This window comes from Bombus vosnesenskii, unplaced genomic scaffold, assembly GCF_011952255.1.
Source record: "Bombus vosnesenskii isolate JDL3184/JDL3185 unplaced genomic scaffold, Bvos_JDL3184-5_v1.1 scf7180000013264, whole genome shotgun sequence".
Taxonomy (NCBI): Eukaryota; Metazoa; Arthropoda; class Insecta; order Hymenoptera; family Apidae; genus Bombus; species Bombus vosnesenskii.
The window spans coordinates 5,306,256-5,333,220 of NW_022882924.1; the positions used below are offsets into that span (position 1 = coordinate 5,306,256).

A 26,965-nucleotide genomic window follows, 5' to 3' on the forward strand; every position below is an offset into this window, starting at 1 on the left:
TGGGTGGAAGAAAGAAACGAGGATGGTGGCGCGGTACCACGGTATAATAACAGAGCACCCCAGCTCCGACTAGCTGATGACTTCATTGAACTGGTCTCGCTTGGCCCTCGGGCCCAGGACCTCCCTGAAACTGCCTGAAATTATAACGCCGGCCTGCGGCCAGGTCCGCTTTTGATGCGCTCGAGACACGTTTCGAACATTTAGTGGATCTCGAGGCTGCTGCTCTCAGAAGGACGCGATACTCCGTTTCTAGTTCTCTGGTTCTCCAGTTCCGTTCCTTTCTCTTTCCTCGTTTATTTTTCTTGTGGATGCGTGCTTCCGCGTGCTGTTCATCGCCGGCCGAGACTCGCTCTTAACGCAATAAATCGGACAGGCATTCGAGAGATACAACGCAACGGATCGCAGGGAACACGAGCGTTTCATAAGGAACGTTCGTTGTTAGGCCGTGGCCTATAAACTCGCGATTTACAAGCACGATCGCTTCCCTCTTTCGTCGATGTCTCGTGTCGAACCGACGACCTTCGCGTGGGTTCTCCACGCCGATTCCACGAAATACAATCGCCCCCTGGCCTTTGCTCGGCGCAACACGTTCAGTTTGCCTATCCGTCCGCGTGCCCCGCACCGGGACAACGTATCGCGCGGCCGTCAGATCCTTTCGATCCTAGAGTTAACATCGCTCGCGAGCTCATGGACGATCCGCCGTGCGAAAAATTGCGCGCGGATAGACGTCGTGATCGCGATCGATCGTGTACTATCGCGGACGTTGGTTGCGAGAACGAGAGGAAAGCTCGAGCAGATCGGAATCGAGGTACCGACGACGATACCGGGAAAAGAGAAACGAGCAGAGGTAAACCAGGGGACAAGTGGAGAACACGGGGCTCGCGGAGTCGTTTAACCTGCGCGGGTCAGCTGGATCGAGTTCCCTTCTCCGTCGCCGAATCCGGCCGTTCTCGATCGGAACGTATCGATTCCTCTATGGCTGCGGTCCGCGTGCACGACAGAGATCCTATGGGAAATAGAAAGTGGCCACGCGGCGTTCGCGGTTGCCCGTGCGTACGTTTAGCCTACGTGAAATTTACGAGCGGACTGCCTCGTAATTACCATTGTGGAAACTCGGGGGAACCAGGGGGTTGGAGGTGGGGAAAGGGGCGATGGGAGAGATGGCAGAGGGAGAGGAAAAGAAAGGATTAAGGAGAGAAGATCGAGGGGTGAGGAAGAACAGGGGGACGCGAAGGTATACGCGGCCGCGAAGAGAGGGACGACAAAAAGTGGGGGACTTAGAGAGACGAAAAGAGAGAGAGAGAGAGAGAGAGAGAGAGGAGGGAAGAGAGAAACTACTCGAGTATCTCGAGGCCAGTTCTATACGCGGGTCTGTAAGTGCCGTGTAATTGCTACGGCGCGTTTGCTCGGGCATCTGTTTACCCACTTCGATCGCAAAACGCCGAGCTGTAAACGCCCATTCGAGATCGTTCGAATCGGTTTCCATCTCGGCAACGGTGCGCTTATTACCTGTACGAACTGGCTGCCGATCGATATCTGTTTCGTATTAACGACGCAGCCCCGACGTGTTCTTTCGAAACCGTTCGACACGGTGGCCTTCGGTAATTAGGAATGAAACGCGAATCGAATAATTATTAGTTTCGATATCTCCTACCTCGAAGCTGTATAGGCGCGCGCGGACAGTTGCCCCGGACCGTTCGATAATGCTCCGATATCGGGAATTACGAGCTTCGAGCCCCGATATCGTTTGTCACGTACCCTCGCCATAATTATCGGCGTCTAATCGTTCCGACTGGGAATCGATTCGCGTAAAGCCGGTGGAATCTCACGTCCCGTATCCTTCCGCGGGATTTTCCCGTTGATTTATTCGAACCGCGGCTCGACGCGTCGCACGAAATCACCGAAAGGAGAACGGTTCGTCCCGGCGCCGATCGGCCAACGCGAAATTCTTCGAGGATACGTCGGAACGTGGATGACAGGGAGAGGCGCAATAAATTGGCGAAACGTCAGGAGGCAGAAAAACAGCCGGATCCAGCTCGTCTCGGTGTTTCTTTGTCGTGGGACCGATGCCGTGTCATCGGTCCCAACCGCGGCTTTCGGGTCCACTACTCGGTCACGAGGTCCCGCTTGACCGTCTGCGACGCGGCCTTGCGAGGTTTGCGACAAAAACTGTTTGCGGGTCCTCCCGTGCTCTTCCTTCCTTCTCTCCTTCATCCCTTCATCTCGTCTTCTCTTCTTCTTCTTCTTCTTCTTCTCCTTCTTCTTCTCCTTCTTCTTGCGATTCGTTAGAATCGATTTCAAACTCGAGGATACTCGCTGGATTTCGAGACGTAGGAATGTCTTCCTTTCTTTTTTTTTTTTTTTTATTTTCTTTTTTTCTATTTGCACGCAATCGCGAGGCTTATACTCTCGATCGTCGACACGAACGTATCGAGGATGGACGAGAAAAGAATCGAACGCATCGAGAGAGCAGCGTGTACGGCTCTATCAAAGCGAGTTCGTCACGCGCGTAGGTTACCGCGGCGGTCCTTTTTTCTCTCGATTCGTTCTCGTCATAATAGAAGAATCTGTTCGTGGCTGCGCGCTATGGCCCGCCTCTATCGTTTCGAGCGGCACCGGTGGCCGCCACCGGCACGCTGCTGCCCATCCAGGTTCGAGCAGGTTCTCAGGAATTCACGACTCATGCGACGACCGGGTGTCCAAGTGAAACGTATAATGGCATTTAACGAAGAGGAATCGTGGTAGCAGGGGCAGTGAGCTTGCTCCAAATTGTTAGGTCAGGCTAATGTCGAAACGACGTCCGAGGACGGGACTCGGTATTGTTCCGACACCCTTCTCCGTGCTGATGGCTCGTGGGAACACGCCTGTTTTTTTCCTTCTCCATTATCCCGTGGAACACCCTCGCCCGATATTTTTCTCCTTTTTCGAAAATACTCTTCCTTCTCTTTTTCCGTCTTTTTTTTTTTTGTTTCGTTGGTCCCGCTCGGACGTTATCGTCGAAGAACAATTTACAAGGAACGCGCGAGGACCCTCTCCGCGAGGTAATCGCTAGCAAGATCGATTACGATAAAGTCGGTCGAATCGACGTCTTCTTACGACGACGCGTCGGCGCAAATTAACGTTTAAACGCAGGCGCGGGTCAGAGGATGGAAAAGGGAGGCGAAAAAGTCGAAAAAGGAGAAAAAGGCGAAAAAGGAAAGGACGGACGACGATGAACGAAGACGAAGGTGGGCTAAGAGAAGCTCCACTCGTCTCTGAAAACTGGTCTGGTAGAGACGCGGTCTTAGGAGCAAAGAAGAGTCGGAGGAGCGGCATTCCCCGGTAATTAGTCTCACCCATAAATTACTAGCTATTCCGTGTCTGTGTTGGTCACAACTCGGTAATGTTCTCCTCTTCCCTCCTCTTCTCCGGCCTTTCCATTTCTACCGTCTCTCTTTCCCTCCCGTCTTTATTCCTGTCCTTTATATTCTTCCTTCAACCCGATATTATTTGATACCTCGTCTGCGAGATAAACGACCGACGATCGTTGATTTATCCAGGAACTTGGCGAAAATTTCATCACGATTCTGTGCTTACAACGGCGACGACAGGAACGTGACAGCGTAGAGTTAAGCAATAGTCGATAGAGAGACGGATCTAGGTGCCAGGAGGTCTCGCAGACGGTCTATGGGAATGAAACGGACTCATCTTTGCCGTAGGTCGAACGCGAGCCTGATCCGAGAGGATCTCTCTGGCCGCCGAAGGGGCACAGGACCCCGCTGCTAAATGAGCTGTAATACGGACCCCCGCTGACCCCGCGCTCGCTCTTTCTCTTTCTCCTGCTCTACCTCGCCAGTTCCTACTCTTCCGTCGTAATCTCTTCCTTTCCTCTTCTATCGAATCGTTCGTTCTTTCACTCGTACCGCTCCGTCTGCCTGCTCTCCCCCCGATGCCGTTCAAAACTACTCGTTCCTCGGGTAGAATTCGGTGGTCATGATACAACAACGCCAAACGATTCCTCTTACCGGCACACTTACCACGATGTTTTTACTTTCTCTACTCCTTTTACCGTTTTTCTGCCTTTCGTTTTTCTATTGTCGCTGTTATCGCCCGTTCTTCCTCGTTGGCCCGTCGTTCGACGCGCTCGTTTTCTCGTTAAAATCGGGGATGACGAACGTCTCTACGGTTTCCATAATTACAGTTACCTATGCGCGTGCGACACTTGGGTTTATGTCATGGAGAACGGCTTTCCTTCGACCGAGTACGAAACGGTTCTCATTGCTTCTGCGAACTAACGGAGAATGGTCGTGACATCGAGACCGATCGCTCGCGCATTCGCTCGGTCAACGAAGTAGTTGACCCGTCGCTGGAGATACGCAGAGAGCGATCCATCAATTGGGTCAACCGTTCTCCGCGCTCCGCTACTAGTGGATGGAGAAAGGAAAGAGAGCAAGGGGAGGAACGAAAGTACGGCTAGTATCTAAGATACAGGAGTTCTATCGATGCCACGCGAAAGCGACAGTTTCGACGTTACTCGAAGTTTTTCCAATGAAATATTCGCTCAAGCTACTCGGCGAAATATGAAGTTTTCCGTCGGTAGAATGTCCCCGTGTAACAGATCTCTGGCGCGGGCCAGCAGTTTGAGACTAGTCGACGATTGCTACTCTTGACGTAACTCCTGAAAAATCTGTAGCCGATTCAAAGACGCCGAAACAGAATCGGGATCGATAAATGTTCGAAACGAGACGATAAAACGAGTCGCACGGCGACAGCTTAAGCCTTCGATAGCTCTGTTCGATGCGTCTTCGTTGTGTACCACCGAGACATGACCGATGAGAGAGGAGAGACCAGCGTGCAACAAGAGGAAAGAAGATAGCCACTGGCAGAGCTCTAAAGGAAAGAAAAGGACGTGGCGCTGAAAGTGGAAGTATACGATTAAGCGGAGACCGACCGAGAACAAGCTGGTGCCGGGCTGTTTCGAACGATCCGTTGATCGGATTTTTTCCCAAACTTGGAGAAACGAAAACCGCGAAAATGCTATTGTAATCGATGTCCACCTTTGAGTAAACCAACTAATCCAACGATATTCCTTTGTGTCTCTGTCTTTGTTGTAGGTCAGTCCGCGAAGGAGGAGACAGCTGAACGATGAGAATGGATTTCGGGAGGATTTGCTCGGCCGTGCGGATCGTGCTGCTCGTTACGAGGATCGTGCAACGAGGAGGAAGCTTTACGTAGAAAGCTGGAACGCGAGCATGGGGTAAGCTCGGAGTCTTTGTTCTTGATTATATCTTCGCGAAACCGTATCGGGAACGTTCGAAATGGAAGGGTCAAAAGGCAGCGTTGTGCTTGGAAGTTGGTCCTCCCTCCGTGGATGCCGAAGCGGCAGGTTGCGAAGCACAGAGGAGCCGAGAGGTTCGTAGGAGAGTTAAAAGAGGAAAAGAGGGGCTCGGTTGCGTCTCGTTGCCGCCGAGCGGCGCTCACCTGCCTAGTCCGCAACAGTCTCGTACGGTTCGCTCCGACCAGGAGCTTCGTCTCCGATCACGGACGAACGATTCTCTTCTCCTCTCCCCTACCATCGACCACTTTCCACCTCCGCACGATCGTGCTGCACCACGTGAGCTTTTCGACCTTCTTCCTACCCTCCGGTACCCTCTTCCTCGACTCCCTCGCTTCCCCCTCCGCTTTTCCCACTGTCCTCCGATCTAATCTTTTCCTATCGAGCATACGCGGTACTCGCATTGTTTCGAAAATACAAAATTCGTTGGGTTTTCTCGTTTGCGCGATCTCTCTCAGAGGGATGTCCCCTCGGTGGCGCATTCGCGATCACGAAACTATCGACGAGGATACCGCGGCGATGGTGACGTCGACGTTGGTGGTGTAGTGAAGGTGGTAATGGTGGTGTCTCGAGGCAAGCTGAAAGAGAAAACGGTGGTGGAGGAGAAAAGGAAGCGGTAGAAGAAGCAAAACTAAAAGAAGAAGAAGACGAAGAGAAAGAAGCAGATGAAGGTGAATGGTGGGGCTGTCTTCTCTACTCCTTAGTACAATTCTGGTGGGGGTAAGGCAACACTCAAAGTTCGTGGTGACGTAGTTCTGGCAGGAACGCGACGCGTTTTTGTCCCCGCCGGAAGGAAATAGCACCTTCCTAGATTTTGATCGCGTCTCGTCTTTGGTGTTTTCGTCGAGTCGAAGAAAGAGGGAAAAGAGGTTCGAAGAGGAGCGGATCTTGAGCAAAAGGAAGCGAACGAGAGGAAAAGGATCGGAAAAGATAGGAGAAGGAGGAGGAGGAGGAGGAGGAGGAGTAGGAGTAGCGGCGGGATCGAGAGGAAGTAAACGAAAGAAAAGCAAGAAACAGAGTGACGGGAAGGGGTGGGGGATATCTAGTTCAACAGACCGGAAGCGAAGGATTTGCTCTTCCGGGAATTTCTCCATCGTGATAAGGACCATTTGCGATTCCAAAAGATTACGTTCGGCGAGTCAAAGCAAACGGGAAAATTTGATTGTTTTTTCATGGTTTCCCAGTGGCCCGGAAAGATATCATGAGGATTTCGCGTGGTCAATATTTGTATCCGTTCGAGTGTTTCAAAGAGGCTCTTTCGCTTTGATCGTTATACTCGAAGCTGGAGAAGAAAGAAGCGGACGAACGGACGGAGGAGGAAGAGGAAGAAGAGGGCTGTAACGACGCCGAAGAAGAAGAAGAAGAAGAAAACGATCGTGCTTCGGTGAAGTGTTGGCAGAAGCGAAGACCAGATACGAGAAAGTAGTCGAGAGTGGACGGTCGAGGAGATCGGGTGCTCGATAAAGAATTTCTCCTTCGAGATCGAGGAAAAGGATCGTCGAGTATTTTTCAAAGGAGCACGCGTGACCCGACCTGTTACGAGCTACCGATACGTCACGCGTAAAGTCGATCAATTTTTCGCCGGTTTCGTAGGTCAGGAACCTGGTGGCGCTACGCCGTGCCAGACACGATCGATTTCCATACCGGCGCGATTTCGATTTTCTTTCGTCTTTCTCGAGTCGAGAACGTCGTCCGTCTTCCGGTATCCAGCAGACTACGGGCGGCAGACGAGGGAAGAAATCGGCAATTGTCGAAGTTACACCGAGGGGCGGAGGGGATGGAGATGCGCCTCGTTCTCGTGGCGATCTGCCTCCTTCTCGTTACCCCCATCGCCGGCTCTTTCTGGTACGTACTCGTTTCATTAACCGATTCTTCCTCCGTTTTTCCTCTTAACGCAGAAACCTAACGATTAACGGAAACACGCTATCCTTCGTATATTGTAAGTGTCATTTTTCGTCTCGAGCGGACTCATGGTCGTGCGTCTTCAGCAATTATACCCTAGCGAGGGGCAACGGAGAAAAAGAGAGAGGGAGAGAGAGAGAGAGAGAGATGGCCGTCATTGTAATCAAAAGCGTTGCACTTTTATGTCGGTAATTATGTGAAAAATAGTTGTTCTTCAAGAGCGGTTAACGTCAGTACTTTCCAAACGTGACGAACTAACGAGTGCTCCAGTTCCGAAGTACGTCATCTGGGTTATCAATTACGCGGCACGTTACGCGCTCGCGGAATGATTAATGATGCCATAAATCCACCTTTGGTAGTTACTTGCGCTCTGGTAAGTAAGACCTGTCCCGAGATTTACGGTTTCATTTCGATTCGCTTAAATTGCTCGTTACCGTTACCGGGAAATCTCGACTTCCTCGAGGCACGACTCGCGGACTGACAGTCGTGCGCAGATTTGTCCGTCTCGTAACTCGAAATCCACTGGAGACGCACTGCGCGTCCTCGTAGACCGAGCGGGAAGGGATCGTCGTGAAACGTCGCGAATTCGCAACTGGCGCGTGACGCGATCTCCGTAACCGCGTTACGTACGTACTTGCGAGGTATCGCGAACAACAGTAAATTATTCGGTAGCTCGAGTGCACGATGTTTACTCGAGTTTATTATGTAAATGTTTGTACGATGATAGACCGTTATCGCCGCTGCACCATCGCGAGGTACCAGCATCCAGAGACAAGTCGTCTAGCGAACCGTTCCTCGCGTCTTCGCCTAAGCTCGCGTTACGTACGACGCGACGCGTGACTCGGACCTCCCGGGTTTCTCGACTTTCCGGGTCGCGACATCGTCTCTCCACCGGCTGAGAACTTTCTCGAATTTATCCTTTTCACCGAGCGGCAATTCTTCGATAAGCGGTTCGACGGATTAGGCTTGTTCGCGTTAAAATTCGAAAGCGTAGTTTCCCGTGAAGGTGGCGAAAGGTGGTGGTCTCTCCTAAGGTCGAGTAAATATTTGTCAACGATTTAAAGCGGATTTCTGCGCGCAGTCTCGACACTGTACCGTCGCACCTTGCTCTCTTACCTGTCCGCGACGTCTACACGACGGAGTGTTTGATAAATACATTAGAAGGTTCATGGTTTGTTTCGACGACAGGTATTTAACAGGTATTTAAGTAGGTCCGAGGAATGTCTTTGCGGAGTCAGAGGTTTCCAACGTTCTCTTTTTTCCTGGTCGCGTCGCCGCGCCGTTGGCATTTCGCGTTGCACGAGTCAAGCTCGCGAGGAAGTTTGTCGATCTACGCGTTTCGTTCTGCCGTTCCTGCGAATCGAGGCCCGATTACTCGATCGGAACCGGATTCTCGTTCCCGATCGAGATTCCCCGATTTTGTCGCGAGGAATACTATCCTCGGTTCGTTCCCCTGGTCTCTGCCGTGGTTCTCCAGCACTCTCCCTCTCTGTTTCTCGGTGCGTTTCACGGTAGCGCGGAGACACGCGGCGGAGCTGGACCCGGACCCGCAGGATCCGACCGTGGTGGACAAAGACGACCGAGTAGAAGAGTAAAGAGGTAAAGAAACGAGCGAGGATGGACAATGGTCTCGCTCGAAGCGTCACCCGTAAATCTCGGTGAGCGCGTATAATTTGTAAGTCGGCAGCAGCTCCGTTTCGCCTGCTCCCCTCTCGCCTCCTTCTTTGCCGCGTCCTGCGCGCGATCCCTCTTCGTCTCTGGCCAGACCGCGCGACCCGTCTCGAAGTAGAAAAATCGAGAGCATCCGAGAAGAAGAACCGTGCGTGCCGTAGATTCGGACGCATTCTTCCGCGTCCCGTTCTCGTCCGCGCCCGTGCTCGCGCTCCGTTCTCGTTCCGGAGCGTTCTCGAAACGAATTGCCGGTATCGCGTTCAGCGTTCAGCACTGTTGCGTTTAATTGGTCCACGTACCGCTAACCCGGTTCGCTCGTTAATTTTCTAGCCGGCGCGGCGTGATACACGCGGTGATCGCTAATTGATCGTCGCAACCTAAAGCAAACGGAACGATTCGGTGCCGGTGCGTAATCGGCTTTAATTGTTTCTCCGGGACTCGTGCGTCTCGCGACTCTACTTTCTTTGCTCGACGTGGAAGTTGCGTTGCAGAGCGGACGAGTACAGACGGAGAGGTCGTTGGTGGAAATTGGTGATCGACGCCGGTATCGTAACGAGCACTTGCCGATAATACGATAGCGTTCGGTCGGGTCGCAAAGTTGGCCAATGAGCCGCGGTGGGCAGTCCGCAGCTACCTTCTCGCTGGTTGGACAACCCGATACTCCCACCCGATGCACTCTATCTTACCTGGCCTCTCTCTTTCTTCCCCGCGCTGGTATAATCATAATCATAAGAGCACGCGGATCGTGTGACGCGAGGTCACCCGTTCCGCTTTTATCGGTCTATGGGCAAGCGATTCGCGAGAAATGTTCCCGCCTGCTCGATCTTGCACAAGCCCCGGCAACCTGCCGAATTGCGTTACCGATTCCATCGCCTCCTTCCTTTTTGCTGTGCGCTGCAACTACGCGGCTGTGCTGTAAACCGCGGTTCGGAGTGGATGTTTGCTCCCGATACCGGCCGTATTTCGGTCAGCCTTCGCTCGTAATGCTTATTTTCGTCGCGAACGCTCCTCCGAGTTTCGCCGAGGATTAGTACCCTCTTGCGCCGGTTTGTCTATTTGCGGCCGTAAAAGCTCAACCTTTCGTTTGAGAAGGGATGCACGCGGTGCCAACGTAAACACGGAAAATTCGTTCTCTTTTCGCCGCGGCACTTTGGTCTCTCTTCCGTTTACAATTATACGCGATATCTTCGCCGCGAGACCGCGTTTCGATAGCGTTCCAATTGAGAAGAGAGATCACTGGATACTTGGGTGCAACCGTATATCGTTTGTTCAGTTTCGATTTACGGTACGTCGGCGAAACGATAAATTTAGTTCTCAACTTCCTCGACCGCGACACCTCGATCCCCCAACATGTAGGACAGAAATAATTTTGTCCGACCCTGATTTATCTCCTAACGTACAACATTACCGAGATTCTCCGCGGGCCTGCAAAATTTGCGCGCAAAACGAATGCCGCGCTGTTTGTCCGGTCTGGTAGTAGACTGGTTCGGCTATCAATTCCAGTCTTTCTGCATAGATACGAACAAATTTTGCGTCTCGTTCTATCGCCGTTGATCGCAAACGCGTCTTCAAATTGTTACCGCGCAGCTGACAATAGCCGTAATTACGGAATCCAACGTTTGGTCGATGCGCAATTACGCCACTGTCCGACGGTTTACGACGTCGATTCTCGTAAACCCGCCGAGGAAGCGCGAATAATTTTCTTCTGGCGGGCATCAACGGCGATCTTCGCGCGTCCTTTTCCTCCGCGGTCCTGGAATTAATTACGGTACGCGTTCATATTACAGTCGCGCGAACGTGTCTCTTCCTTTTCGCTCTCGAGAGCGCGCGGAGACGCAAAATCGCTCGAATCGTCGAAGATTTATTCGATCGTGGCGACACAAGGCATTTCGTTTAGCTCGGCTAATGGCGAACGCGCGTTCAGACGACGTAACGAGCGATTAGTTTAAAGCACTGCTCCACGGACGTTACGTCGCAGACGATAAAAGTTATAGGGACAAGCCGGTCGAGGTAATTAACGTGTAGGCACGCGTGTCCCGTACAAGCAAAAGCACGGAATCGATTTTCGTGGAATGTTAGGACGGGGGCGTAGCAGCGTTTCCCGACGCTAGACGTTCCGGCAGAAGAATTTGAAATTGTTTCGATGGCGTGTGCACGACGTAGCCGCTATGTATGGAATTTTAAGACCCCCGCGTTATCCAGGCTTACTCTAATTTTATTAGCTTCTGCCGATTCGATCGGTTTTCATTAAGCCGCGTGCTTCGAATAATTCGTTAAGCGCGAGTACGCCATTGCTCGAGTCTACGATTATAGAGACGCGGAAATAGAGGCGTTGCAATCTCCGCGGTTTCCTCTCTCCTCTTTGGTCGATCGAGAGACAGAGAGTCGCGCCACGAATTCCACGAGGTTCTTGAGAAACGATGCTCGAAACGCAACCTAGACTCGGTTGCGCGCTAACCCTTGCCACCAATTTGTTCGGGCATTCTTCGGATCAGTTAAATCGACCTCTCTACGTATGCCTATTCGTTTCCTCCGGATATTCCTTTTCTTCCGCGTTCTTTCTGCCGCGACTATACTTCTATTTTTAGTTGCCCGCGATCGATGCAACGAAAATCGACTGGAAATCGGAGCGTGGAACGATCCAGTCCGCGGCATCCACTTACGGTCTATCCGGGAGGACGGAGCGGCCGTGGTCTCTTTGCTCGGTCTTGTCCCCTTCGTATTCCGTAGTTACATCGCGTCGTGCCCCGTGCCTCCCCCAGCGTCGTCGAGCAACAAGAGGATGATTTAGATTAAGTGCGCGTATTTAGTCGACACGAGCCGTGCGTTGTGACTTTCTACTTCCGCTTGGCGTGCTTTTTATTTATTTTTCTTCTGCTTCTGCTTGCCTCGTCCCTTGGTGTATCACCGTGTCTCTGTCGTGTCCCTGAACGGACAGATTCCTCCGGTGGTTGCGCGATGGGAAAACAAACGAACGAAAAGGAAGAAGCAATGGATCTCGCGGTCGATCGGATTACCCTACTCTCGATGTCCTTGGAGGCGAGGTTCCCAACTTCCGTCGTGTTTTCTTCCTATCCTCGAGGGTCTCGTTCGGACGGTGAGAGATATTCGAAGAATTCACCGGTGGACCCAGCGACCGTTCTTCTTCTGCTGGTTCTCCTCCTCCTGCTCCGTCGTTCCGTTCCTTCTTCTTCTCGAACTCCTTTCGGCAGCCGGAGGACGGGTCCGTTCTCTTTTTCTGGTACTCTCTATCGAGAGTGGTTCTCTCCCTTTCCGACTCTCTCGATTCGGCCGCGTACAAACACCGACGAGTCGAGAGTGAGGCCAGAGCAACGTTGCTCTCTCGTCACTGTCTATCCGAGCAGACAGCGTGGAGCTGCCTTCGAGCAAAGTGAGTGCGTCTAATGAGGCAATAAATAAGTCGACCGCCCTAACCGGCCTCTCCACGCTTTTCGTTCGCGACGACGTGTCCATCCTCCGGTTCTTTTCTTGCCTCCGCGTACACGAGGACAACCCCTTCTTCGTTTTAGTCCGGATCCCTAACCCTTTCTACCTCGATTCCCTCCGTTCGCGACAGATTCTTCCTTATCTTTGCTCTCTCTCTCTACTTTTTTTTTCACCGTGTCACCTCGAATATCGCCCTCTCGCAACTCGTCCTCTGTTCGAGCAACCAGTCAGCAAAAATAAGTTACGCGGAAATGCCCGCCGCTCGGTTCTTGACCACGCCAATTCCTCTAAGCTGACCGCGAGCACACGCGATATTAATAGCCGGCACCTCGAAACGAACCGATACGCGATCGTCAAACGACGCGATGTGTTTGCATTAATAACGTCGTAACGTTATTCGCGCAACAGGGAAGAGATGTATCGACAGACCACGATCCCGACGTTTATTTAACTTGGGAGGTTAGCTGCGCAGTCGTTAACGAACCAGCGCAAATATTCTTTGGCCGCGATCCTTTGAACTGTAAATGTCAGGACAGTGTCACGCAGCGGGGTTCCGTCTCTCTCCTCTCTCCTCCACCTGGCCGCGACGAGTCGCGACATCGCACGTCGCGGAAAATTTTCAAACCCGGGACCAATATGTTTTTCCTCCGTGGAAACGCCGAGAGCTACGAGGAAAATTGCGCGTTTGTCGAACATCGATGAGGAGTGTTTGCGATGCTCTTCGACGATGCCTGTGCGTTCGTTTCGAAGCAAGAAATATGTAATTCGAGTGGAGGCGTTGGTTATTTTTAGAGACACGCGTAAGACTTGGTTCCTCGTTTGTCAGCACAGCGATAAGACGTTTGACGAACGCGCGTCATCGCGTCATAACTTTCGTTTTCTTGGAAAATCGGTCGTTTATATCTATGCCGGCCGCCTATTATCCGACGCGCGGACCAACGAATCGCGCGAGAATTTGTCGCGTTGCTCGCGGCTCGCGATTGTCGGGAACTAGCGCGCGCGAAACGATTCCCGGAAAAGCTGTTAACTCGCGTTCTTCTTGATAAGGACACGACGCAAACAGGGATATGGGATTTATTGGGAAATCGGCCATGTTGGTGGAATATTCCTCGGTAGATCGTAGGAATGGTGCGCCTCGGTGGTCGGTTTTCCCTGGAGTATATCCGGTACCGGGCCGATGTCGCGAGGGGAAGGTGGCGAGCCGCGTTCCGTTATGGAGTATCGAGAACGAGCATCGAGTAAGAATATCGTGGAGGCGAATGAAGTTCTTGCGCGTTGTTCCCTGGCAGCGGGTCCGATCGTCCCGCGAGACGTAACATGCGCCATATTTTGCTCGAGAACCAGAGCAACGTTTAGCTTTTTTTCTCGGGGAACGCGGATCACGGATCGCAACCGGCTCTCTCTCGATATCCCTCCCCTCTCGAAGCGCGTTTCGATCTCTCCGGTTCGCGAGTTTCTCGAGAATTCTTGTCCGCGCAACCAACGTTCTTGCCCTTGCTGTTATAGTCGTCGTCCGAGGTTGGAATCCTCGCCCAAATGACGATGTCACCGGTGCACGACTGTCCGCCCGTATTACCTTGGAACTCCTTCTTTTTCTTCTGGTTCGTGCGGAACGAAAAGCAGGAGCATCCATGGCCGCGCACCAGCAACGTACACGGGCGCGAGCAACCGCCTTAACGGAATTATTGCCATTAAGGTCGTTGCATTCCCGAGAGGCCGTCGTGTACGCGCCCCGGCATCCTACCGACGCAGAACTAATGATCTTAATTAACGTTTCGTAACGAAGGTCGCTCGGACTGTTCTCTCCTCTCCTCTCCTCTCTTCTCCTTTCTACCCTTCGCTCCACTCTCGCGTCCGTTTCTCTTCGTTTCTCGTTCCTCTTTCCCTTTCCCCCCTCTCTTCGGCGTCTTGTTTCCTCAATTTTTTATATCAAACTCTTTAGTCTTAGTCCGCCGTTCGTCGTCTCCCGTTCTTGCTCCTCTTCTTTCTGGTCCCGAAGGAGGGAAGTCGCGGTTCCCACTGTCTGCGATACTCCTCGGTTCGTTCTTCTTCTTGCTTTCGCTCGTTCGTCCTCTCCGTTTCTGGTTTCTTCTTTACTCGTGTCCCCGTAGACCGTGTCCCGTCGGTGGTAACTCGCCGCAATGAGCACGGAGATTTAATTATAGCAACCACTTCGATAAGTTTACCTTTCCGGCTCCATGTTCCTTCGTATCCTTGCAATGCGATCCGCTTGTCCTCGGAGGCAGACACGTACGATTCCGGCATCGAGAGACGAAAACTTTGCTTACCGATCGATCTTTCGTTTTTCCGCAGGACCGTTGGAAATCAGGTGGTGATGGATCCGATGCTCATCTGCAAGAAGACTAGGAGACTGAAGGGTAAAATGGCGGACATCTGTCGCAAGGAACCCTCCCTGTTGAAGGAAATTGCGAGAGGCGTCCAGGTCGGAACCAAAGAGTGCCAATATCAATTTCGAAATCGCAGGTGGAACTGCACCACCATGAGGAGGTCGCTGAGAAAAATTTTATTGCGCGGTAAGTAACCTTCGTTTGACTTCGATCCTCGTTCTCTGTATGCGAATTCGCATGGAAGAAGGACGATACACGCGCTCCAGGCAGATTACACGCTTCCTTTCAGGCCCGCAGCTCCATTCGTTACGATTAAACGCCGCGCCGGTGACTAAACAACATCCCTTGAAGGAGAAGGTTGCTCCTTCAACGGTAACCGCTTCATTGGAGACGAATCCTGTCGATGCTCGATCTGGTATTACTCGAGTTATCGTCGAACACGCGCCATTACTTTCAAATTAACCTCGATGAGGCTATCACGAGCGAGGGAAAGCGGTCTGGACAAGCGGTTTTTGTCGGCGCGATTGCGTAACAGTCGGTTCCATTAATCACAGAAATTATTTGCGCGCTAGTCGCAGTTGTGTCACGGTAAACGTTCGTGTTGCTTCTCGAAATTCGTGACGACGTCAACGCTTCGTTCCCCGGCGATTCTTCTCCTCCGAATCGCGTACGAGACTTCCGCTTCGCACGAGTTTTTTCGTTCTCGTCTGTGTGGATTTCACGCCGAACGCCCAGCCTCGTGAAACTTCTGCTTACGTCGTACGCGCAGGTAAATGGAACTGCGTAGTTGGCAAAGGGAAAGACATCGTCCGGAGTAGCGTGCTAGAATTCCGACAGGGTTTCGGTAACGATGAAGATACGGCGCGTAAACGGTTGCCGAGGTAAATGGAACAAATTGAACGTCGTCGAGGCAGGGACGGGCTCGTGTCCGAAGAAAAATTCTCACGTTGAGTTAGCGTGCGCATTCGAGAAGAGACGAGAGGAGAGCGAACCTGTCCGCGTGGCTCGCTTAGTTACCCGTCCGATGTATTAATTCCCGGTGATCGAGCACGACAACTAAATCGAAGACAGCGTGTCCAATAGGCCGAACTGCTCTCTAGGTTGCGCTATCAGATCGGTACCTTTTGGTAGCCTGACAGATTGACACTGTTCGTCGGATATTAGTGGCAATATGTTTCCTTAATTAAAGGCTTCATTGCCAGCGAGGCCGTCCTCGAGGACCGTTCCAGATCCTCTGCCCGTTTCTCTCTTTCTCTCTCACGCTCTTCCCTCTTCTTAATCTCTCGTCCTTCTTCTCTTTCTCTCCTTTTCTCTTTGCTTCTCTACGATCGAAAGATTGCACGATCGATACGATCGATCTCGTGGTGGACTGGATGCGATTCGTCGATGGATCGAGCAACCCACGGATACGAATATCGGACGCGTAGATTCCAGACCGGAGGATCGATGATCGAATTATATCCGACACTGTCGGCGATGCCTGACAATCGGTGTTCGCTCCCTCCAAGATTCCCAGCAGATACGATATACCGTTTTATACTCGATTTGCTGCTCTCGGTTAGCTCGACGCGAAACCGACCGGCCAACGGGTTAATTAACTCTGCCGGACGATATTTGCTGCGCGCGATGTTCTTGCCACGAGATGGAATTCGCTAAATCGAGTTTCGATACCGCACACGGCGACGCGTCGAGTCACGTTAATATCGGAGAACTACCGCGGTCGACGAGGACGACGACGACGACGATCGAGGGAAGCAGCGAAAGGATCCACCGAAAAGGATCTAATTTGCGGTTCAGCTGGCACTTACGAGCTTGCCTCACCCCATAAAAACGATACCGCGTCGTAAACACGACAAAGTCCGATTACATTATGCTATGTCGAGGAACCGTAAACTCGCGGTGGCCGGCTATGCCGTAAACAATTAACGAGCTTTCATCGCAGCAGACTTTTTGCGCGAAATTCGTGTAATCGCCGTGCTTATTCGCTAAACATTGTAATTACCGGTGGCACACCCGTTGCTTGACACGGGTTTACAAGCCGGTCAGTAGCCGCTCCCGTTTTTCCCTTGGCGTTTTCGACCGAGTTCCGAACGCATCGTCACCGAAACGGGACGTCGTGTCGGATGGGAAAGGTCGAGCGACAGGTACATAAACCCTGGCTGCCGGGTGCATTATTGGACGATGCGGATCGATGACAGGGGCGACCATGTGTTAACCGGTCGTTTCGGGTGACAATCCTCGACGTCGTCATTTATCTGCGACCCCGGGCGAAGACAGCTCGCCCTGGGAAGTCTGCGGTGAGAAATATACGACTTTTCGGCCCACCCTCGACGCGTTCAGCCGTACAACGATGCTTTTAACGTTCGGGGGTGAAACGGTCGTGTTCCTGTTCGCACGAATGCAGACATCCTTAAATCTTTGATTGCACGTTAAATACGTTCGGAATATTCGCGAGTTACGTTCACTTACGTGTTACGTCTTTCGTTTACCTCTTTTCTTCTCCTTAAAAAGATGTATCTCTCAAATGGAACTAGATTAGTCGAAAAACGACCGTGTCCATCGTTCGGCTGTTTTCGCTCGATCAACGCCGCATTCGGGGAAGGAAATCGTAATCGCGAGCTATGAAGGATCGTGATGGGAGGTCGAGATCGAGACTGGGTGAACAGGAGGCGTCGATAGCGGAGGAAAAAAAGAGGAGAGAAATTCGTGGGAGCGTATCGAATGGTCGGTTATCCGTGGATCCTGGAGACGAGGTGGATCGAAGCGAGGGAAAATTCCTAACGGGCGAGCGCATAGAGAAAAAGCGAGGAGGAAGGCACGCTACCGGCGGCGCCTATCTTAATTCTCGATTGACGTTTATTTATCTGGCGACGTTTAATTTTTATGGGCGCGATCTGGCCGATAGGTTAGCCTCGCAGGTAGCTCCTGCTGTGTGGTCCGAGTCCAGAAGAGATCCGAGGTTGGACTGGTAGAACATTCGTGGACGAGCAGCACCTCTTAATTGAGGGGTGCCGCGTGTCGCGATAAGAAGAACACGGGCGTCAAAAACCCGTGGAAAGAGCTACCAGGGGAAAGGAAAGGAGGAAGGAATTTATTGTGCTGCCACGACGCGTTCGTTCGGTATCCGAAGGGCAAGGATTCAGCGCGGCTACGGATCCCCGGATCCTCGTCTCGATACCGTGTGCCCCTGTCTCGACCAAATTAAGAGAGTGGTTTTCTTCGTTCACCCGGGATTCCGTAGCGTATTACTCGGCTACGAAGGAAACGGCTCTCTAAAAGCGGCCTCGTCGAATCAACAAATTGCTCTTTCTTCTCCTCGATCGAGAGGCGGAGTCGGGAGCAGGGACGATTTTATTCGACCGTCGAGATTTCAAAGCCCCTTCGAACACCGATTCTCATTCGAACCCTCGAATCGAAAATTCGAGGTATTTTCCCGCACGCGCGAACCATTCCCATTCGAATAAATGGCCGTATCGTGGATCCGCGTCGATATTCACAAAGTTGGACTATTGAAAAATTTCGCTGAAGGATCGCGAACGTTCTGTTGCTCCGCCGCTGTGCACCACACGATATATAATACATACACGGTCGCCCGTATATTCCATTGCCTCGGAAACATTCTTTTCGTCGATGTTCCTCGGCTCTAACGAGGATGCTCACCTTGGCGCGTTAATAAACTCGAGCCACGTCGCGCGATTATTCCGTCCGCTCGGTCCTTCTTTTCGCAACGTTTCGTCCACGATAATTACCGTGTTCTATTTTAGTTCGGCAAGAATACGCAGATTTTTGTCGTCGTTGGCGAAGGTGAACTCGTGCTCGTCGATTCACCGACACGATAACGAGCAAACGATTACGCGGACAACCTGTTCGCAAATAAGCCGTCGAATATCTCGATCAACGTACGGACGCTCGAGTATCAACGATACGAAATAAAGAAAGTGGTTTCCGCTTAATAAGACGGCTCGTCGACCAAGGTGGTCCCCAGGTGTGTCGCTGTTGCGTTTCTCGCGTCGTTCCACTGCGGCCTAAACACGCCGGAACGCGTCGAATCGTTTCGCGAACAACACGCCCGCGGTTCTAGCTCCTTTCTTCGAGAGAAGAGCGAAGACACGACGACGAGACAAGAAGGAACGGAACGAAACAGCACGGGACGATAATGAGCCAGCTAAAAGCGATTTAGCGCCATGGCGCTAAGTGTTTTGTCGCCTCGCGAACTCGGTGCTAACTAATGCGGTTCGCAGAGGACGCAGACCGCATCCCTCCTTTCGCGCCTCTCACCTTTACCGTTTCGGACATTCGTGAATCTACCAGCGTGTTTCGTTCGCGTACTTCTCCGTGCGTAGCCACTGCCGCACACGTCGTTCGTTTATTAACGTTAGCTTTTCTCGATTCTTTCGCCTCGTTCGTGTAGACACTTTCGCGCGAACGTTTCGAGGAAGCTGACATTTTTATTCGACAACGTCTGTATCGGCCTGTAGGCAAAGTATCCCAACGGACGGTCGAATTTAGTCGTCGGTCCTTATTGTTCGGCGAATCGCGCGGAACGTAATTGACACGGTGGAGAGAAACGAGGGCCTGCGGTGGGTCGGAGCGAGGCCATTTTTACGATTTATCCATGACTTTGCAACGGCGAGGTGTGGTAGCTGCGTAGTCAGCAACCTCGCCACAGGAAACGACAATGCACGATTCATGAGCGCCAATTATGGGGGAAGCGTGTCTTCCAAGTGAAAAGGGAAAACTCAATTTTTCTCGCTCGCAGCGCGACCGAGTACACGTTGCAAGGAAGGGAAATTGCCCGTAACTAAAGCGACGCCTCTGGGTGTCTACTGACCACACCGGAACAGTACTCTTTTTCCTCCGTCATCGTCCATTCTTTTCTTCGTTGTTCGCCAGTTTGCCACCCGCATACCGATCCGCGCTTACCTTTCTCTTCGAAATAGCGCAGATTCAGATAGACGCACGATCCAGCGTTATCCCGTAAGCGATGTCATCGGTTATTCGATAAGCCGTTGATCGCTCGAAACGGCAGAAGAAGTGTTTCGCTTCCGATGCGATCGATTCGTCAGATTAATAGCGAATCGGTACTTTTCCAATGGACTGTACTCGAAAAAGCGGAGGAGACACGAGAAGACGCGAAGCCGGTATCTCCCACAAAGGTTTGACAATAGCAAACAGTTTAATGTCCCGTACGTTTATTGTATCTCGGCTACCGTGGCTTTAACTCGGATCGGTAGCCGGAGAAAGGGTGAAAGGAGGCGAAAGAGGGAGACGGGATATCGGGAAGGAAAAGGAGATCGGAACACTGGGACAGATCTGTTATTCTGTTAGACTTTGGCCGTTCGCCGGTGACATTTGAATGCTTGGTCGATTTTACGTTGGCGAAGGGAACACCGGAGGAAGAAGAACCGGGAGAGAAAACGAGAACTTTGAGTTCTCTCTGTCGAACCGTGTACTACAGGGCCGTCCCCATTCGGGACTTTCTCGAGCGGCTTCGCGATTCTGCCCGGCTCCTCGAAACACCAGCCGCTTTTCCACGCGAATTCCGCGACGTTGGAATCGTCGCACGGTCTAGATCCGCGCCTGTGTCGACCGTCTCGAGACGACCGAGAGAAGGAAAGGAAGAAAGAAAGAGAGGAAAGAAACGGAAGGGACGGATAGACGATTCGCCGTAATTACCGCGGTATCTGCGAGCCGAGAGGTTCCTTCGGCTGGCAAAGTACGAGTGCGCGGAACGACGGGTGTCGAGCGGGGAAAGAGCGAGACGGAAGAAGAGAGAAATTCCTGCGAGAGAAGAGAATCCAGCGGTGATACGGTGCGCGGCTCAAAAATTCCACGGAATCTCGGGAAAAGGCGAGTGGCCGTTGCCGCAATTGGTCATTGGGCGATTTTTGCTGGCATTCATGCGTCCGTTCTCGCTGTATTTATTGGAAAGGTTTCTCTCGTAGGATGCTGCTATACACGGGGGTTAACTAAACGCCGTAAGCCGTGCCTCTTTTCTCATTCGATATTCTTCTCTTTATTTACGAGCGCTTCCCGCGATTTATCTTCTCTCTCGTCTCTCCGTCTTCGTTCTCCTTTCGGTCGATCGGCGCGCGCACGCTACTCGTAATCGCAGGATCATCCGCAATTAGAGCGTACTCGATGAAACGCGGGGGTAACGCGATATCCGGTTTCGAGAGCGATTCGATTGAAAACAGCGGAGCCGATCGAGAGAGCAGATTTACATACCCGAGCCGAGCGATTTCGCGAGCGACAGACCGATCTATTGCGCAGGAATCGGCGCATCCACCGCGATAAATCGCGAACCAGCGAAACAAATCACTCGCCGAGTCCGATCGATGGTATCTGGTCGCGTCGATCGTCCGTGTCCGCGACATAATTCCTACAATGGCAGCGCACACGGTGCACCGTTGCAAATTACACACTTGCATAATCCATCGAACCGATTAATCGCCGCGCGACTCGCCAGAGACACGTATGACCGAGTACGCGATTCGCCTTACGGCCTCGACTTTCGTCGCGACCGCGACGGTTCCGTTAAATCATCCACCCTGATCTTTCGTTTCGATCGCTGGAACGAATCTTTCCTTAGAATCGGTGTACCTTCGATGCACACCTTTCCACCAGCGTCCTTCGACCACGTTGAACATTCGCGAAGACGTTTCACCGAGCGTCGTACGATCGACGCGTCGTCCGTTTAAGGCGAACACGTCGATTCGTCGGTCGGTTGCATTTCACGCTGACCCGTAGACAAGAGTTACGCGTGTCCCGTTAAGCGAGCCGTGTAGCAAAAAGGGGCAACGACGGCAGCCTCGGTTGCGTATAAATACCGCGCGATGAATCCTCGTCACCTTATATAATCGACGAGCAAACGGATTACGACCGATCGGAGACGATGACGAACGACACCCAGCAACGGAGTAACGAGATTCCACGAATACCACGCTCCTTTTCTCTGCGTTTTCTTTGACGTTCAACGAGGACTAACGACGTTCGAAAGCTCGATGGGACGGTGTTCTCGATGGAGCGAAATGCTTCGCGAGTAAACGCGAAAATCAGAAGTGACGCAAGAGTAAGAGAAGGCCGCGACGAGTTGAAAGAGGAGGCGACTACGGACAGGAAGAGGGATGAAGTCGAAGAAAGAAGACGAAGACGACGACAAAGAAGAAGCAGAAGAAGAAGAAGAAGAAGAAGAAGAAGAAGAAGGCCACTCGCAATTAAACACGGCGTAAGTCTCGCTCCGAGGATAATGCCCCGGAATGCTGATAATTGGCTGAGCCGTCGGGGCGACCCGAGAAGATGGGCGCTCCGTGCACCTGGCAGCACTGCAAGATCATCGGCTCGCGATCCCTCGTGTCTAATTGATTCCAAGTGATTTATATTACCTGCCGCTCTTCTCCGCCTCGAACATTCCCGGCCCTCTGTGCCACGCTCTTTTACCTTTTCTTCGCCACGAACGTCGCTCGCTCCATCGTCCAACGTACATCGATGCGTCGACGTAGGTACCGATAACTCGTAGATCCTATGCGAATCATCGGCGATCGAGGGCGTCCGGAAGTGGAAGAAAGATTCGACGGTTCCATCGCGTCAAAGGATCGCGAGAAGAAAGAAGAAGGAAGGAGGAGGAGCAACGAGAAGGGAGAATCGAAGGATCGCGATCGAGCGAACGACGCGAGCAACGGGTATGAGGCAAAAGGCAAGCAGCGGAGATGCGGAACACGGTCAGGGAATACAAGCTCGGAGGCAGGAACGAGCCAGGGCCTTTCGCTCTCGAACCTCGATATCAGATCGCTCGTATAAAACTATCGTATCGTTTAAATACGCACTGAAAGGTGAGGCGATGCATCGGAAGATACGCGGGCGGTGGCAGGCTGCCTCTCGGCTGCGTCTTCTCGTTCCGTCCGTCCGTCCGTCCGTTCGTTCGTCCGTCCGCGTGTCGATCCGCGCCGAAGATACCCGGCTGGAATCCATGGGAACCACGGAGAACCGAGCTTAACGCGTATAACCCCTTCCCAGACTGGCGCAGACCAGAGGCGAGCCACGCCGCCACCGTCTCTCCCTTTTCTTGCCCTCGCTACCCTGGTCGGCACTCCGGTTCTCCTTCTGGCCAGCCCCGCAGCCCCGTTTCCTTCGCTGCGGCGCGCCGTTTCCTCTCTCGCGCGTTTCCTTCCCGATGTCGTCCGAGATTTCGAGGCTCGATCCACGCAGCCGCGCCGCGCGGCATTAGTATTCGCGACTGGTTTTCGCTTAAACGTTCGAAAAGGATAATTGCCTCGCGGCGCGGAAACGCTTCGAACGGCCGCTCGGCTTCGATTCGATCGCTGCTCCGGCTTCCACCGATTGCCGACAGATACGCGCTCTCGATACTTTGACGGAGGGCACCGATTCCGCTGCGCTGGCCGCGCAACAACTCGACGCACAGCTGCGAGTCCGATCGCGCGCCCGCGTCTCCAAAGGAATCGGTAATTGGACCCGCATTCCGCCTTCCGATTATAAGTTAATCCGCTAATGGGCCAACGCGGACTCGCGAGATTCTATCGCGGTTCCGCTCGCGCAAACTTTGATCGCGCGGGAAACCAGCGATCGGGTTGCCTGCGGGATCGTAGATTGGAAACGTCTAGTGGCGGGAGAGAAACGGAAGGAGTGGGAACACAGGGAGGCAGCAGGCTCGTGAACACGCGGAAATAAAGGAAGGGTATGGAGAGGATTTGCAAAACCCGGATGCTCGGACAGGTGAGAGACAATGGGTGACATGGAGCCGTTGGACGGAGGCGGTGGTAATCTGCCGTTTTGAAAAGGGGTGGAACCTCCGGCGTGCATTGTCCGCCTAATGATGGAGTGGAGACGTGACAGGTGAAACTGAATACACACGCCACCGAAATCCGACGACCTCGTTCTCTCCTGCTTGGCTCGCTCTTCTCGCGTCGCTGCCAGAATCCCTCGACGACCGTCTGTCTGTCCACTTGGAAACGTCGAGTCTGTCGCAACCAACTCCGTTGCTGCCGAAATCCTTCCGCTTGGAGGGCGCGCCCTTTCTTTCCTCCAGGATTCCGACGTCCGCACGGTTTTCAGACGCGAGACGAAGTCTATGCTCGTCGTTCCCCTCTATCGAACGTTAAATTCGTTTCCGTCCATTCAGCGAATACTCGATTAACGGACTTATCCTCCCTTTTGCAATTACCTCGTTCGTCGTAATCCGATTTCTTCCGTTCGGCAGTCTGTCTAATCTGAGAACGCGAGGCTCGGCAATCTCGAAGCTTTTCAGGGTCGTAAAGAACAAACGGCCGCTAATCGATTCTCGTAACTCGTGCCGATGTTCGCAGATACCAGGGAGACGGGTTTTGTGAACGCCATCACCGCGGCCGGAGTAACCTACGCGGTGACCAGAGCTTGCACCATGGGACACCTCGTCGAATGCTCCTGCGACAAGATGACGGCGAAAGGTAAGCAACGAGTTTAGATTTCTTGCTACGCAACCCTGAGACTCGGATCTCGCGAACATCGCGAATTGCGCAGGTAATCGGCTCGGTAAATTGACCCGTACCGCTGAAATGGAGAAGAGCCTGCCGACCGAGGGTGACTGGGAGTGGGGTGGATGCGGCGATAACGTAAAGTTTGGATTTAAGAAGTCACGGGACTTTATGGACGCCCCTTACCGCAAGCGCAGCGACATCAAAACGCTGGTGAAGCTGCACAACAACAACGCCGGTCGTCTGGTAGGCAACGCGCGCTTTCCCGTTCCCCGAACTTTCACGGTATATCGCGACTGCTTTGTTTTTCTCTCGTCTCTGCCGCAGGCCATCAGGGACTTTATGAGCACGGAATGCAAGTGCCACGGACTTTCGGGATCATGCACGGTTCGAACCTGTTGGCGGAAAATGCCGGCGTTCCGCGACGTTGGCAACAGGCTGAAAGAGTCGTTTGACGGTGCGGCGAAGGTGATACCGAGCAACGACGGCCACAGCTTCATCACCGAGGGGCCGACCATCAAGCCGCCGGACAGATTCGATCTGATATACAGCGAGGACTCGCCGGACTTCTGCAAGCCGAACAGAAAAACGGGCTCCCTGGGCACACAGGGACGACGATGCAACTCCACCAGTCAAGGGGTCGACGGATGCGAGCTGCTCTGCTGCGGTAGAGGCTACGACACCAGAGTCGTCAAGGAGAAGATCAGCTGCGAATGCAGGTTCCGCTGGTGCTGCGAGGTCACTTGCAACACCTGCCTGGTTAAGAAAACGGTCAACACTTGTCGCTAACGAGTCGCCTGTCCACCGTTAGAATAAACGTTTGTAATATACGCGACGCGCTGTCGAACAGTTTGGACGCGAGGGTCGAGTCGCGAACAATCAGTCGTAAATAAGTCGCGAGCTCGATCGTTCGCGTCCCATCGTTCGAAGCTTTCCAAGTATCTCCAGCTGTTCGTTTCGAGCGTTTCGCGCTTTGCTTGCTCGCGGCGCGCGAAACGATCGTCGCTTTACTCGCTTTCGTTCGACTTTTGTCGACACGCCGCCTTTCAACCTCTCCCATTCCCCCTTTTTGCCCCCTTGCGCTTGCGTTCTCCGCATTTACTGTACATAAGACTGAATGGACGAAAGTTTATACTGTGCAGCGTGAAATGCGAATAAAAACGTGTATCCCCGGCCGAATTTTCTTTCGTTACTTTCGAAACATGGCACCGCAATCGCGTCGATCGACGATCGACCGGCACATCGATCGCTGCCGCTCGTAGACGTCGAGACATCGACTAGATCGAGCGACTAGAGGGCGAAGCTTTTCCTCCAAGGTAAGTCGAGTATTTCGCATTGCATATAAAACCGAGAAAGAAAACGGGCTGCGGCGTAAAACGGTTGGAACGCGTGCTCGTGAAGAGCGGCGAATGCCGGGGGCCCCAGACCGAGAGGAAATCGACGAAACACGGAGACGTTAGGAGGCCTCGTATATTATCGCGTCGTGTAGAACATAGGCTTTTAGCTGTAATTCGACCTTGTACACGGGAGAGGTCGTGCAAGCAATAAACAACCGGTGTCTACATCTCCTATAAAATAGTTTTACGAGCCGACTGGAGAGAGGAATTTCGCATAACCATAAAGTCGGAAAGGAGGCTCGCGCCGTATCGCGACACGCTCGCCACGTTTCGGCGATAGCGGAAGCCATAAACTCCGTGAATAGAAATCTTTTTTCCCTTGACAAGCGCTCGTCCGTCCGTCTCATCCGTCGATGGGGCCGTGTTCGTTCGTGGGACGCGTAGATTAACGCGTTTGCTATTGTATCGCGCGACGCTCGGTTCGTTCCCTCGATCCGTACCTCTGATCCCGCAACGACGACAATGGATACGGCCTCTAAATTATGAAATTTACACGTACGTACGAATTTGGTCGTTCCTTCGTGGGAAGAGAAAAAGAAGAGAATAGGTGGGATCGTCGGCGTGGAAGAGCGAAGAGCGTCGATGGACTTGAACGGGGGGCGAAGGATAAACAAGGAAAGGGTGAACAAGGGCGAGCCGGTGAACGAGAATCGAGGGTCCTCGAGGCCGAGAAAACTCGTTGGCAGGGGTTAAGTAAAAAATTTAGGATCGCGCTTACACCCTTCAATTTAATACGTGACGCGGCAGAGAGGAACAGTGAGATACGTGCGTGCGCGCGCGAGAAGAGGCCGCGTAAAGGTCTCTTAATAGAGAGGTCGACCTCCGAAGGGTAGGAAGGTGGTGAGCTGCAATTAGCCCCACCAGGCCGAACGACCGGGCCGACTCGACTCGATTAGCCCATGGCCAGGAGATTGGTCTGCTTTGAGCCGACTGGGTGGTCTAACCAGGGTAATTTTCGGCTGCCGTCGACGTTCCCCTTTGAGGGAAAAATGGCCCCTCGAAATTGGTCCCGGGGTAACCGCGCGCGCACCTCGTGCCAGAGACCCGCTGCTCGCTCTGCAACGCGCCATTTTAGTTTCTCCCGTTGCTCACGGCCGAGAGATCTTCCGGTGGTAATTCAATTTCGCTCGACATCCGCCGATCCGGCCCGGTTATTACGGCCTAATGAAAACATCGGCATCGCGGAGCATATACCCGCTCGGCCGGACGCGATGCTCGATTTACCGATTACCGCGTTCACGCGTTTATTTATTTTTCTCGTCGCCTCGCGCGCGAGCCTCTAACGATGGTCGAACGTTGCTCGATTTTTGATACGTGGAAGACGTCGGTGAACGAGCGGTAATGCGGCGGTTGCTCGTTACGAAGGCTCGTAAAGCGGAAGGAAAAATGACGGGACGTAACGATTGAATGGACACT

The 26,965-nt window shown here is 52.7% G+C and overlaps 1 protein-coding gene across 3 annotated transcripts in view; it reads left to right on the forward strand.

Annotated features, from left to right (window-relative positions):
* Positions 1-25,327, forward strand: part of LOC117235048 (protein Wnt-6-like) — a 54,273-nt gene extending 28,946 nt beyond the window's left edge. The window contains exons 1-7 of one of the 3 annotated variants that reach the window (XM_033496723.1): positions 4,743-5,021; positions 5,094-5,236; positions 5,773-7,159; positions 14,648-14,868; positions 24,006-24,125; positions 24,199-24,398; positions 24,480-25,327. In XM_033496723.1, coding sequence (XP_033352614.1) covers positions 7,092-7,159; positions 14,648-14,868; positions 24,006-24,125; positions 24,199-24,398; positions 24,480-24,941 — 1,071 coding nt within the window. In that variant the 5' untranslated portion in view covers positions 4,743-5,021; positions 5,094-5,236; positions 5,773-7,091 and the 3' untranslated portion in view covers positions 24,942-25,327. Of the gene's footprint in view, positions 1-4,742; positions 5,022-5,093; positions 5,237-5,271; positions 7,160-14,647; positions 14,869-24,005; positions 24,126-24,198; positions 24,399-24,479 lie in introns of those variants that run through there. The other 2 variants (XM_033496714.1, XM_033496731.1) reach the window with 2 other exon arrangements.
* The last annotated feature ends 1,638 nt before the right edge of the window (positions 25,328-26,965 follow it).